We start from the raw sequence: 14822 nt of genomic DNA on the forward strand, positions 1-14822 counted from the left end.
TGTAATAAACATATAGGATCGTTACATCTAGATTCCCAATAGAATACTATAAAAAAGTATACATTTTCTATCTAATTTCTACATTATATTTTCTTCGTGTTTCAACCATGTGTTCATGTTATAAAAAATAATTTTTATCCCATTCTTGAGTAATAATCATTTAAATTATTTCCTATAGCGAAAACGCGAAAGGCGAAACCTTTTTTCATTAACTTCAATAAATATTTTCACTTTTTACGTTTCTGTTCTTGAAAAAGTTACGTGATCACTACGCTGCAGGTAGAAAATAATCGCGCGGCGCCCAAAGGGCCCCTCCGCGATATATGTACGGCCCTGCCCTCGGCAAAAAGAGGGAGGATCCGAGGCCTGATCACTCTCGAGAGCGCACGCTTCTTTCAAATTTAACTCTTGAGGTGATCACGACTTTCAAGTATAAACCAAGTCGCTGTACACATAGCATACAATGCTCGCGTGACAGAATCCGTTTGCGTAGACCGCCGCCACCATCGCTCGTGCGTAGTTCACGCTATGTATGCATTGTGCCTGTGTGGCACTAGCCTCCAACAATATGCCTCCGACAGCGAGTAAAAGCCAGCCGCAAACATGAGCCTCCATAATCCTTCAGATTATATCCGATATTCAATCGCAATACGCCGATCGTTGTCGCGTTGACATTCTTTTCGCTCTCGTTCTCGTATCCGCGGAAGGTGCAAAACGATATCCCAAAGTTGCGTAATCTAAGTCAATATATTACAATGTCAAAAAATACGAAAACGATATGAACTATTTTTTTTTCTCTCGTTTTTACACATTCTTCCCTTGTCCACGTAGAAATATAAACCTGCTGAAATTGTTTCACCGATTTTCATTGCCCCTCGTAAAAATTACGTATCAAGAGAATATATATATATGTATATATGTCACTTGAAGAGCTGTGTTGAAACGAAGGTAAACAGTGGTGTTGCCAGTCGGTTTCGCGATCAATTCCGCGCCCGAAAACGAATTGAATTCGCGCGCGATCGTGCGGAACGAGGGAAGGGAAAATCGCCTGAATATCTTTTCCTCCCGATAATTTGTCCTCCGGGAAGAACCCGTGGATAGGTGTGTCAATGGGTTAAGTTATTTATCGATTGGCGCGTTGGTTGCCCACCCCCGAGAATTATCCGAGGACGCCCATGGGCGCGACGATTCGATCGATCGCGCGAAAATCAGAGGGCGAGAGAAAACGACCGTTGGAAATGCGTTTCCGACTGAAGTTAGCCACGAACCATTGCAGCGAATCGAATTCGTCGTTACCGCCTAGGATGCGTAAAATGCATCAATCGTCGCCCACTTTTCAGCATGAGCACCGTAACATGGAGCGATCATTTTCACGTGGCTGCAACGCCGAGAAGTCGCCTTGTACGTACACTTCTGCACTGGCTGCACTTGAGTGCGACGAAAGAGCAATGTGGACGAGCAAGAAGCTAAAGGAGAGAGAGAGAGAGAGAGAAGTGGAAAAGAGAAAAGTGTAGGTAAGTGTAGAAAGTACAGGAGAACGAGAAGTAACGCGACGAATCTTCGTGATCGATCGCGCCGGGGGCTACAAAAATGCCGTGTATATCCACACGATGTGGGCAACAATGATCCGTCGTTGGCCTGTCAATACAGCGTGGAATGAAACTCCTGTAGCACGTCAGAAAAAAAAGATGCGGACAAGAGCGATTGTTAATCGTAAAAATCAAGCTTTTGAGATGCTCATTCCACATCGCTGCCGCGTTTGGAAATTGTTTAAATCGATTGCGATGAGAAATTCCCGCGAGAACGTTGACGGATGTAGTTCTGGTTTTGTAGAAACAGTCTCAGGTTAATATGAGTCTATAAATGCGTCCAAACAACCAAATCTGTCGGATACAAATTTTGTAAAGCATCCGCTACAATTTTTGTCGACAAAATTAAATAATTTTAATTGATTTTGATTAAATATTAATCTCCAATTCGCAATTTTCAATTGATCAATGTATGATCTGATAGTAAAAATTAACTGCAGAAATTATCAAGCAGAATTTATCATTTTGTAAAAAGACAAATTCTTATTAAATTTTTCACAGACATATTTAATATTGGAGATGCAAAAACTTCGATGGGTTTCTAATAAATTATCAGCAACTTCTGTCAAAGATAATCAGTTCATGGGTTTTATTAGGACTATTCGGTAACTTAGAAAGAATCGAAGGTTTGAAACTTCAGAGCTAATTTTCAAGATTTAAATCTTCAAATTTTTTCAAAATTTCGAAGTTGTAACAACCCTAGTTTGTAATACTGACTAAATTGCGCGTATTCATTATATCATTATATTGGAAAACCGTTCACTTTTATTTAAAAACACAACTTACTCGAAGTTATTACTTACTTCTTTTCTATATAATAGTACTATGTTTTATAGTGATGTACAATACATTCATATCTCTGCCAATATAGTGTAATAAAAAAAAATTTGATTAAATATATATTGAAAATTTATCAAAACTTTTGCTTATTACAGATCTCCATGTGATGACAACTATATTCTATACATTTACAATATACTCTTCAATCAAATTTCTTATGCATTTTACATTAATATTAAGTGCATTTGTTCCTTATTTAACGTAGTACTATTATTTACACAATCATGTGTTTAAAAGTATATTATCTTCGTCACGTAAAAACTTTCATTCTCAAATGAGATTATTGCAAACGTCGTAAATAAAATTTTTATGGACTATTTATAATAACCACGTAGTTCCACACTATAATAAGCACATAGGAGAGCGATTTGAGGTTCCAGATCCAAGCACTGTATATGAAAGTTGATTGGAAAATTACAAAGGAGTTAAAAGATGAATGATAAACTGTTTGAGGAATCCATATTTCAACTATGTATAAATTTATATTTACAATATACATTGCTAGAAAAGTCTTATGCTAGAAAAATTATATTCTAGGTATAGACCGTTGCATTCCACAACTTTATACAATGCAATATTCTTTTTTTTTTGTACCTGAGGTGAACCACTTTCTGTGTCATATCTTTTTATGTTGTACACTCACTGTTTCACATCTCGTTCAATAACATTTTTAGATTAAATTGGTCAAATATTCTAGCATCGACTAAACATGATAGATTACACTTAATATTTTTATTCTTGTTCGCACACTTTCGTCGATAATCATAGCTACCAGGCAGCTATTGAGAAAATACTTGGAATGCAAACGCTTTATATTAATCTAAGGCGAAGCGATCTTATACGCAATTGAGTAAATACTATGCAAAATTATGTTAAGCACATTTTAAATTACACTGTTTACCGCCGAACTGATTTGCTTCCCACATTATGCATTCTATTTACAGGCGTAGGCGAATTCATTGTTGTCCGATACAATATACAATTTCAATATTCAATTCTAGAAAATTTATTATACATAGACTTCAGTTTGATTCAACAACTTCAAAGACATTTTATATTTTTCATCTCGATGTCTGACAATCCATAACAACTTATAAATTATGTAGAAGCATTATAGTAAAGATATGGGGATACAATATGTATAAAATTCTGACTTGCTTGTAAACTCCAACAACACTATAATCTTTGTGCTATGCTCGGCGCATCTTTTCTATCATGACATTATTTAATAATTGATGCTGCACAAAAAAAATGACTAATATGTCAAAAAAGTCAAATATTAGACTGCTTAACATTTAAATGATATTATGCATAATGAAAATAAAATAACAATTATCTATAATTATCATTATTTTCATGCAAAAAATTAATTCATATGTACATTTATTATACAGAGAAAGTAAGACTTATGTTTACTTTACAATTCTCGAGAATATTTATATCTTGTACAAATAAGATATGTATTGAATTGAATTATAGCTCAATAATATAAAGATAATATAAAGATATCAAGATCTTATTTTTTCTTAAATAAAGTCGTACATTTTTTATAAATCAATCGCTTTAATGATTTTTTAATTATTTAGATCAATGATTTATAATAATTAAAATGAATTGAAAGTTTAGAAAAAATATAAACATTTATTTGGACAGTTAAGTAAATCTGATATAGAGTGAGACACTTGTAACCATGGGTATATTAAGACAGATTGCTGACTTATGAGGATCAAAATCCTAGATGGAGGTGGATATCTTCTTGTGGGAAAACGATAGCAAGATGAAAATTACAGGCTTTTGCTTTTTCTAATGGACATGATTTGCGCACCAAATGTTAAATATTAGTGACCGCGTCCCCGCTAGAGTTCCCCACTAGTTTGTATCAGAAAAAGATATAGAATATTCATTCTTCATTCTTTTCTTTGTGGCATACACTCTTCACTACCTTATAAGTGGTCTATCTTAATAATGTCTATGTTTGTAACCATATCCACTAATGTAAATTAATTTTAATCTTGGTTAATCTCTTTATCACGTATCAAACGTTTATAAAATAACGATAAAAGCAACGATAAGACGCATTACTTCTCAAGTAACATTATAACGAACGTTCACTTGGCGCGAGACACTGCCGTGTCTTGTATCTCCTGTTTTATTGTTGGTCCTAAGAATGAGAAAAAGAATAAGTCAAGATTAAATTAACTTACACTGGTGAAAAAATAGACATTTATTTTATAACTCAGATTATCTTCGTTTCTTATTTTAAAAGAAAAAGAGAAAAAAGAAAAAAATTACAAATTAACAATTAGAAAAATTTAAATCTAATTCTAAATCCAAATAAATATATATCTTAAGGTTTAATAAATATTATCTGTGTTAGAAAGTCGAAATATTTTGATAAATTTACCATTGTATAATGGTTATTACAATTTTTAAATTTACAATTTGAAAACGAATTTACCTGTTAATGAGATTTCTAAGTAGTTTTTACTTAAGGCTTTTGCTGATCCGATTGTTAAGTTCACGTTGATAGTGACTTTGACTGCTTTCTTTTTACGGAACACAGTCGACATTTTTAACACAAGTCGACATATGTTGCTTTTTCTATTTAGAATTTGTTACGAATTCAATCGACACTCCGCTTGAGAGGAGAATCAAAGTATGTTTTTATCGATTAACGTATTCACTTTTAATATCTTGATATTAAAGAATCTTTAAGCATGTACCTATGTACATTAAGATTTTCTTGTAACTAAGAATTCTTGTAATAAAAAATTATAATGTTAAATATTACATACTTTGTAATCATAAATAACAATGTATATTTTACATTAAGGTTTATAAATTTTATTGGGATATTGGAATATTCATAAAATTTTCTAAACACATTGTTTGAGAAGTTTAACGATATGTCTTATACGATTATCGCGATATATACACATTATGTATATCATGTTCCAGTAAACTATGCTCGAGTGTGTTACTTTGTGTCAATTTGTGTCTCTTAAAAGAAAAGCAGTCTTAATTTAAAGCGGCGGAAAAAGAGAATACTATGTACCATATATCATCACAAAATATACATACATAAATATTGCACGTTTGATGTATGGATAAAAAATAATAAATCAAAAAGCTGAATTATTCTTGCAATATACATTACTTTTCATTTTAACGCAATATATTTAGATTTAAAATAATTATTATTTATAGTTAAAATAAGTGCTAAAATAAACCAAACATTTTTATTTTACAATTTTATATAAAAGCAAGTATTTTATTTCCACTCAGCAACTGTCAAACATTTTTTAAATCAAATGTTGTTTTCAACTTTGATTAGGCACATTTCAACTTTCTGTCTCGATATTAATTATTGAATCACTCAACAAAAGTTCTCAGTATATTTTACAAGTTCAATTATGCAAACGGTATTTAAAAAAAAAAACATTTTTATTTCAATGTACATTGCAAGAATTTTCATAGTGTAATTTCTCGTATTTGAAATTATCAATTCAAGATGATTGTAGTAAGTGAACAGCAGCCTTAATCATTTCTTTTTTCAAAATTTTGAAAAATAATTTAAGTGCCTCCCTCTATATGTACATGAATTGTCTGAAAAACATATTGAATAAATTAAGACTAACATTATGTGGAAAGCAAAATAATTTATCTGTTCCAATCATTTCACGTGTTCTGGCTGCAATTTGTTTTTTTATCCTACTAAAATTTATCCATATTTAGAATGCACTTTTAAAGATGTACGTTGTTTTGTTATTTTAGCTTTGTTTTATGTCTAATAAATGATAAAGATAGAATAACGAAAAACGCGCTAAAAAATTTTTATAAGTGCATTCTGTGAATACAGAACTTACATAATATTTGCACATGCTGAAAGAAAGCTCATGCATATTAAAATAGGAATTAAATTTACGTAAACATTGATAAATATTTTGTAAGTATGTGGGGAACTTTCAGTTTCTTACAGAATTATTATAGTTTCTTACAATATTCATTATACAAAATTATCTTTTATCTTGGAAGCAAAATTCAGATGCACAAAAGAGAATTGAGAGAATTTTGAACTCGAACATTTACTCGATATATTGTAAAAACATATGATGTAAAAAAACAAAGCTATAAAATCATTTGATATAAAAAAAAGAAATTCGATTTGCAAATTGTGAAATCGAATATAAAATCTATATCTGTACAAAATTACTTAGACGCTATTTGCGCTGTGATGTTTTTGAGTTGTTGTTTATATATTTCCGCTTCCTTTTCTTTTTCTTGCAATTGCTTACGATACTCAGCGGCTTGTCTTCGCGCTTCCGCTAATTGTCTATTTAGTACTGCTATATCTGTAACTGGCTCACTAATTTCTACATTATCCTCTTCAGTAATTTCTTCTATATCATCATCTAAACGTAAAGCCATTGATTCCGCAACTTTTCTCGGAGAATTCGTAACTTTCTGAAACAAAAATGTATGTTGTATTTCTGTTTATTTATCTATGGTCAATTAGATTTTACATGTGAAATGTAATCCTTACTTCTTTTGTCGAAATGGAATTCTTGATTTCGGTGATAGTAGACGCTGCTGTGTTAGTAACTGGTGTAATTAATAGCTTTGCTGCTTTGTTGTCCACAGGAGACTTTCTCAAAATATTCGGACTCCGTAACGTAGTGGTAGACATATTAGAATTATTTGGATTTAAGACTTTTGATTGAATTTGATCTGTTCTAATTGCTATAACCTTTCTTGATGTTCCTTTTCGCGAAGCAACTTGGAGGCGTTTAATCGACGAACCTTTTGTCAAATTTAGAGCAATTTTTCCAGCTTCTGTAATCATATACAGGCATCATAGAATAATATATTTTCATGTCAACAACTTTTAAATACATGTACAAAAAAGCGGACCTGTTAAAACGACCGTTCTCCCACTTTCCATTGCCTTTTCTACAATAGAAGAGTCATCATCTATAGGTATCATCCTGATTCCATGTGCTTCTAATAACCTAATCTGTTTGCCTATTGATATAAGGTCTTTATGTTTCTTAGTGTTTATAATATTATTTGCATTAATCATTGCAGCATCTTCAACTTCTTTTTCATGTTCACCATCTGTATTGTTTGGTGATACAGAAATTTGTTGAAATATCATTTTTTGTTTCTTCTCTATTTGCGCTAGAAATCATAAATGGACAAAATAAGGTAAAATAGAACTTAAAACAAAAATAAATAAAAGAGCATTGCGATATATTGTTGCATTTACCTTGAGAAAGTTTACGTTTGCGCTGAGATTGCTGAGTTATTGCAAACTTCTGCTGCTCCTCCTCCTGTATTATCGAACTTTTATTCTCAGCCTCTAATTGTACTAAATTATTCGTGGCTATTTCTAATTCTGCAGAATTAGCTTGACTCTGTTGGTGAGCTTGAACACCTATTAACACTCTTTCCTGCTGCAGCATATTGACCAAGTCTAACCTATTGCGCTCCACTGCAAGACTGATTGGCGTTTTGTCGAATTTACTAATTACAGTTGTATCGGCACCATGATCTAATAAAATGTTCATTACATCTACATGTTCATGTTCTACTGCCCAATGTAATGGAGTCATCTTTAGCTAAAATTATTTTTTACATTAGTCACACGTTTCTTGCAGAAGTCGGTCAATTTTTTTATTTTGAAATTATACCATGTCTCTGCTATTAACATCCGCTCCACAATTAAGCAGTAATTGTACCATATGATGATGGCCTTCATACGCTGCCATATGTAATGGAGTTCTATCCACTTTTGTCCTAGCGTCCCTAGATATTCCTGCTCTAAGTAAAACTTCAGCAGTCTCTAGGTGATTATTCTGTGCTGCGAGATGGAGCGCACTTGTACCAAGCTAAACAATGAGCACATATTATACACATATATTATTTACAGATACAAAATCCACTTGATGTTACAAATACTTTGAAGCATTCTTTGATCGACATAAGATTCTTTGTTCCAAACAGTCAATTGAAATGTTTCAAAGCATTTTGAAATATGAAATAAACTATCTAAAATCTACAAATTAAATGCTAAGGCACATACCCAGTCCGTGGTAAATGGTGCACCCCTACACATGAGCTCACGAACGGCCTCAGTGTCACCATTCTTTGCGCTATGTAGAAGCTGTTTTCCAAGTTCCACCATAGTCGAGGCATCTTGCGGCCTCGAATGAGGAGAAACATCGCAAGCCAAGAGCTCCACCTGATGACAATGTAATAGTATGCCATCAGATGTAAACAATAGCTACACCTGGGATCAGATGATTCACTCTTTATACACAAAAGAAGAAATTTACTCACTGGTATGAGAGTATCTGCGTCCAGACCCTCGATATCGTTGTCACATATGCTTTCCTGCCCAGATTGCATCCTGGAATATCCAGCTCAGTCCCCTTCGTACAAGCGTGCTCTAAAATCACATTATCCATAACTATGCCAATCGCAATATGGTATTTGTCTCTAACGATAAGGAGGCTGCGAACGGCTGATTCTCGGGCGTTAATCACGCCCGTCCGACCTTGGGCCTCCGCGGAATCCGAAAGTGGGCCGTAAAAATAACGAGCTCGCCGACGAGAGAACACGTGCGAGCGGACGCACGCGACTCGCGTCCCACGACGTGCCGCGTGCGTGTGATGCGTTTACCTTACGGAATCTTCGCATCGCACTACAGGATGTTTTTATTTCGCCGTCTCGAGGTCGCGAGGAACTTCCTGTTCCTGTTTCATCGAACGGAAGTCCCATGCCATAGGCCGTGTTGCACGCCCGAAAAAAGAACTAGCCAACCGAGGAAAAAAGGAAGGCGCGTTATACTTACGACCAGCGCATTATTTTTCGCCTTTCTAGCGATTTTATCGCGACGATCCGCCGACAGCCACACGACGTTCGCTGGGATTCTTCCTCGTCACAGTCTCCGCGATTTACGGTCACGGTAAAGTTTCATGAAAATGGCGGCGCATTGGCGCCATTCCTGAGCCCCGTCCGGTCGCTCAGGTGGTAAAAGCGTTTCCCATGTGTGCGACGATGCCACGAAGATTATACCCGTACTTCTCCCCCCTTTCTTTGTGTTTACTAGGCTAGGCCGGCTAGTGCTCCGCCGGGCCAGGGTCCACCTGATGCTGCAAAGCGCTTGATTGACCAATCGGAGCAAAGAAGAATTTTAGTAATTGACCAATGAAAGAACGCCTTCGAACCGTTTGCAGCTTGGAGCGTTGGAGCATCGATGTATGCATGTTTGGTATACGCGCGATCATCAGCATAGAATAATTCTTCTTATAAGGAGCGAGACGAGGTAGAAAACTCTACAAAGTTTATTTTTCTATTAGATATTGAACGTTGTTGTAGAATATATGTACATATTGAATAGAATAATAGATTATCACCAGAGAGAAAACCAAATAGCTGTGATCAAGGTTATTAGCTAGATTATTCAATCGTTTTCTAAAGTTTTTTACTTTTTCGGTATTTTACGGTAATTTACATAGAATACACTAAGGGTGTGTTCGAGGAGACGCTATTAGCGCTATCAGCATCAGTTTATCCTTGTTCTACTTTTAATGAGTAATGAAGATGGACTGATGCTGGTAACGCTAATAGCGTGTCCCCGAACGCACCCTAAAAAAGTGTATATATTTTTACTTTTCCGTCAAGATATGAATTTGCTTTAACTGTAACTGCCCTTTTCAAGCAATGAAATTAATTGAAATTTTTGGTCTACACTGCTAAACTGATGTAATAAGTTAAAGGCGGGATATAAAAAAACTTGAGCAGTAGAGTAGATTAAATAGATAAAGACATTTATTAAATTGATCGTTTTTGTCCACTCTTGGTTATAGTACAGAAGAGAACCACAAAATTGTGGGTATATTACCTACAGGTTTCATAGACATTAGCGACATAGTTCAATGTCCACATTTTATGGACATAGAGGCGTTTCAAAGTAAAATATATAAATAAAATGAAATTTAACATTCTCTAAAATGTAAGTACTAAGAATTGAATATTCCATATTCGTATGATATGTAATTTGCAAAATAATATAAAAATATTTAACGTGTAGTTGTAATATAACAATTAATATAAGCGAATTTAATAATTTCTTTTTTTAATCATATTACGTCTTAGAGAAATAATTATTTCGTTAAATGTTTTTTGACTTTTTTTTTATATAACTAGAAGTAGAGACTCTAATAAAAAATCACGACATCAAAAAGTTTGATCCGCGACACCATTTTTCAGCTACAACCAAAAATATCCAAGGCACGGAATTTAATTTTTAGCAAGTAATTATATATATGTATATACATTTATTTATTTATTTATATCAGTATTAAAGATATAAATTTCTTACAATTTTTATAGCATCAATATTTATATTACTAAAATATATTTATACATTACTGTTTTTTTTTTAAGCAAGAATACATCTAAAAAGTCCATTAAATAATTTATCACTCTCTTCAATGGCTTCATGCCAGTGGCTCCAAACCATATAGTGTAGTGACAAAAATCTATAGCATACATAACATAAAGTAGAATAAAGTTATTGTAAGACGATTTTGAAATATAGTCTAAGTTTTTCGTGATACATCTTACAGAATATAAAGAGAGCAACAGAAATATAAGGTTTTAAGATAGGACGTGTTAGGATATTCTTGAATCTGATTAAAAAAAAAAGATTTTTAACACATTCTATCAATTTGTGTTTGAAGTCTGAATCAGTCGTATTATATATCGAAGTCGTATTATATTCGATTGAACTGCACTAGTGCGCACGAGTGCACGTTAAAGCCGTTGTATATAGATAATCTAAGATCTGTATTCAGAACACGCTTATAATGGTGTTAGCGTATTGACTAAATAATAAACACCACTTGAAAGAACTATTATATAAAAGTATTCATATGAAATATTTAGAAATATAATTTAAAAGATTGTATATCATTTATGTCAATAGTAATTATTTTTATACCATGTTTTTAACTAAAATAATTATCCATATAGATAAAGTTCTTGTATGGAATCATTTGTATTTTGTACAAAGATTTATAAAGTGTCACTAATTTATAATTTGACTATTACTTTATAGTTTTTGAATAAAATTATGGTTTTGATTAAAATTATCTGGAGGATTTACAAATCTTTTTAATAATACTTTATAATTCTTTATACGCGAAATACAAACAACTTCGTATAAAAATTTTGTTTAATTTTTTTGCTAATTATTTTTTTTGCTGTTTAAATAGATAATGTAAAAATAATTATAATTAACTGAATAAAACACACACACACACACACAAACACAAACACAAGCTTCTCAATTACATTTTAAAATACTTTATACGAAATACAAACAATTTCATATGATTTAACTGGCGTTCATATTCGGTCAAGTATCAATTGTTAGTACATGCTGTTTGCATTATTCTATCCTGTTTTATGTATAATGAAAACGATAAAGGTAGTATGACATAATAGCGCGCTAACATTTTTATATTTATAATCTTTATATTGCTGAATATGGTAAAATGCAAATATCTTATATGATAAAATATATATTTTACTAAACAACATAATAAAGTATATTGAAGATTTTTCAGTTTATATATTTGTATATTAATTATATATTCTTTTTTATTCTAATTTATTAAATACAGTATATTTCCATGTCAATTTGTATCACGGCTTTAATGCGCATCCAATCAAATTCACCATTAATTTGTTGTAGAAATGATGACACTAATCATAATAAAGAATGTTATTCCGTAACTCTTATTAGAAAATCTTTGGTTAGAAACATTATAGAGTCGAATTTGGCTCTTAAAAATATAAAATAAATGAGATATAATCTCGCCAATCTTAGTTTAATTCTCACTAAGACTGGTATTCATAGTCGGATCTTATATTTAAGATCATCTTAAGTACTATCTTAAGATGCCATCAGCCAATCACAGAGTCGTATTAGCATCTTAAGACATTGATTGAGACAATCCTTAAATAAGATTCGACTATGAATACCAGTCTAAGGTTGCCTATTAATTAACGACTTTTTATTTTTATTTGTTTCCAAAATATCTCTATTTTTTAAGCATTTTACAAATACAGTACAAATATTATAATTATATTATAATTATTTTTATAGTTTGTATTTAATAGTATATCTATATAATAATTTCGAAAAGAATATACAATTTATAATTATTCTAAGGAAACTTTTTATAGTTTTCCCCATTAACCGTTTGTTTGAATTGTAATTAACACTTCATGTACTTTTCAGTATTTATTTTACAGTATACTACACGGAAAAAAATAACTTTCTATTTTTTAATTTTTATATACAGAAATATTCTCAAATTCTAGGCTTTAAACAGTTTTTGATCAAATCGAAAAACTTGAACCATAAAGTATTAATGTATTATCTAATATAATTTTAACCATTTGCGAAAAATTAAATTTTTAATAAATTCCAATATTCCAAATCTTGCTGTTATAAACAAACATTTAAAAAATTGTGATTTTTACTAAAAGATTAATATGGAAATTGATTTTAAAAATCTTTAAAATCTTTAATCTTATTTACGTGAAAGAAAAGAATTATTTAATTTTTGGTTCATGAATGAAATTTTACCAATGCCTCAGTAGTGTCCAGTCTACTTACTTGATGTAGCGCACTGATATGCTTTAATCAAGCGAGTACATCCAGAGTACGGTATTTCCATCTGATCATCGAAGCTTGATTCGCTCTACGCGTTCTGCCAATCATTGGGAAACGGAGTCCCTCGCTCACACAGATTCGAAGGGATTGTCTGAATGCCTGATCACTAATCTAGTAAACCACGCGAAAATACTTAAAATAACACAAGAGTGATGAGACATATTAAAACCTCTTGTCACATTTATACTCCTAATATTGTATAGGTCCGTATTCAAACGTGCTTATAATGAATTTTATGACGCTGTTATTTTATCTTCATCGTGCATTAAACATAAAATAAGAACAGAATGATGAAAAGCAATGACAACGAGATTAACATCTTTATAAGCGCGTTTTGAATATAAGTTATATTATCTAAAAATAATGCATTTTGCATATGTGTCTTTTTGCATGTGATATAAAATTCTTAAATTTAATGTTTTTTTTTTTTCAATCTAATGCTGTTATAATATTAGTAAATTTTAATGATTATTTTAGTTAAAATAATCATTTAACAAAATAATAATTTCATTATAGTGTTATTATAATTTTAAATTAAAGAATTGTAACAATATTAATTGTTACGATTTTAATCTATTATTGTTTTTCGCAACATTTAATACAAAATCCACTTTTATGTGTATCCTGTGATATCGAAAAGGGAACTTGAATAGAATTCTATTGATTTAAAATCCGCACGTGGGATAAAAATAATCTACTGAAATAATGAAAATATTTATGACTTTGACTGCAATATTAATATAAAGAATTGAATAAGTTAAGTCATACAATTAGTAAAAAAAAAATTAAACAATTATTATTTACAAATATATAATTTGCTCTCATATTTGTTTTATAAAATTATTTTAAATAATTCCGTTATGCATAAAGGAAAAAACTTTAATCCGGTCTTGTATTTTTGACTGATTTTATTTTGTTCTTATATTTGCTGAAAATCCTAATTTTGGGTAGGTCCATAATTAATAGAGCTGTCCGGTCTCCGGATAGGTCGATTGATTCACGATTGGACAAATTTGTTGTTTGCTGCCTGTCGACCGCGCATTGGCCCTTCTATCTTTTTCGTTTTGCAACACGTGGCAACTTTCCGGGAAACGACGGAAATACGCAGCGTCGTACATCATAGAATTTTGCCCGGGGCAATCTCTCCGGGCAATGTTTCTCCGGGCAGCCTCATTTTAAGCGCATCTTATCGATGTACGCGAAAGCTGGGTCAGCGAGGCAATTGCATATACATATAGCGGGGGGGGGGGGGGGCGCGCTATCACGTGCGTGCACCGCCACATCGCGTTACCCATTCCTTATATCGTAATCTAAGGAGGTGGCTGGCCGCACGATCACGCCGGGCGTAAGCTTGCATGCTTTCGTTTCGCGGGAGCGGGTTGGCGACGTGGTACGTCGGGGCCGTCGTGAATTTCTCACGAGAGAAAATGCATAACGGCGTCGCGGTTCCGAGCTTTCCCCACAATGGGAAACAACGATCGCACGGGGAACGCTTTCATTTCATACGTCCCAGTCGCCTTAAATTTTTGAACTTTATCGGATTAAAAACTTCCCTCCCTCGCTCCGTGAGAGAGGCTTCCGCGACAAACGGTCCCCATAAAAATGAAAACTGCCCAGAAGCGCGCGCACGTGGCGCGAACGGT

The 14822-nt window shown here is 32.7% G+C and overlaps 1 protein-coding gene across 1 annotated transcript; it reads right to left on the minus strand.

Moving 5' to 3' along the window:
* Positions 1-2869: 2869 nt before the first annotated feature.
* Positions 2870-9467, minus strand: LOC105835011 (poly [ADP-ribose] polymerase tankyrase-2). The gene is made up of 9 exons (XM_012677931.3): positions 9283-9467; positions 8769-8877; positions 8512-8670; positions 8120-8317; positions 7696-8047; positions 7341-7607; positions 6973-7262; positions 6643-6893; positions 2870-4590 (listed from the first exon to the last, which is right to left on the minus strand). Exons 2-9 carry the CDS (start codon positions 8835-8837, stop codon positions 4515-4517), a joined length of 1662 nt encoding a protein of 553 aa, XP_012533385.2. The 5' UTR covers positions 8838-8877; positions 9283-9467; the 3' UTR covers positions 2870-4514.
* Between the last annotated feature and the right edge of the window lie 5355 nt (positions 9468-14822).

This window comes from Monomorium pharaonis, chromosome 2 (genome assembly GCF_013373865.1).
Source record: "Monomorium pharaonis isolate MP-MQ-018 chromosome 2, ASM1337386v2, whole genome shotgun sequence".
NCBI lineage: Eukaryota > Metazoa > Arthropoda > Insecta > Hymenoptera > Formicidae > Monomorium > Monomorium pharaonis.

Excerpts from the sequence above, each read along its gene's own strand:
- LOC105835011 (XM_012677931.3), bottom strand. The coding sequence starts at position 8,837 with ATGCAATCTGGGCAGGAAAGCATATGTGACAACGATATCGAGGGTCTG. Across the intron at positions 6,894-6,972 it reads ATTCCATTTCGACAAAAGAA|AAAGTTACGAATTCTCCGAG; the intron begins GTAAGGATTACA and ends TTTTTGTTTCAG. Across the intron at positions 4,591-6,642 it reads ACAGCGCAAATAGCGTCTAA|GACCAACAATAAAACAGGAG; the intron begins GTAATTTTGTAC and ends TCTCATTCTTAG.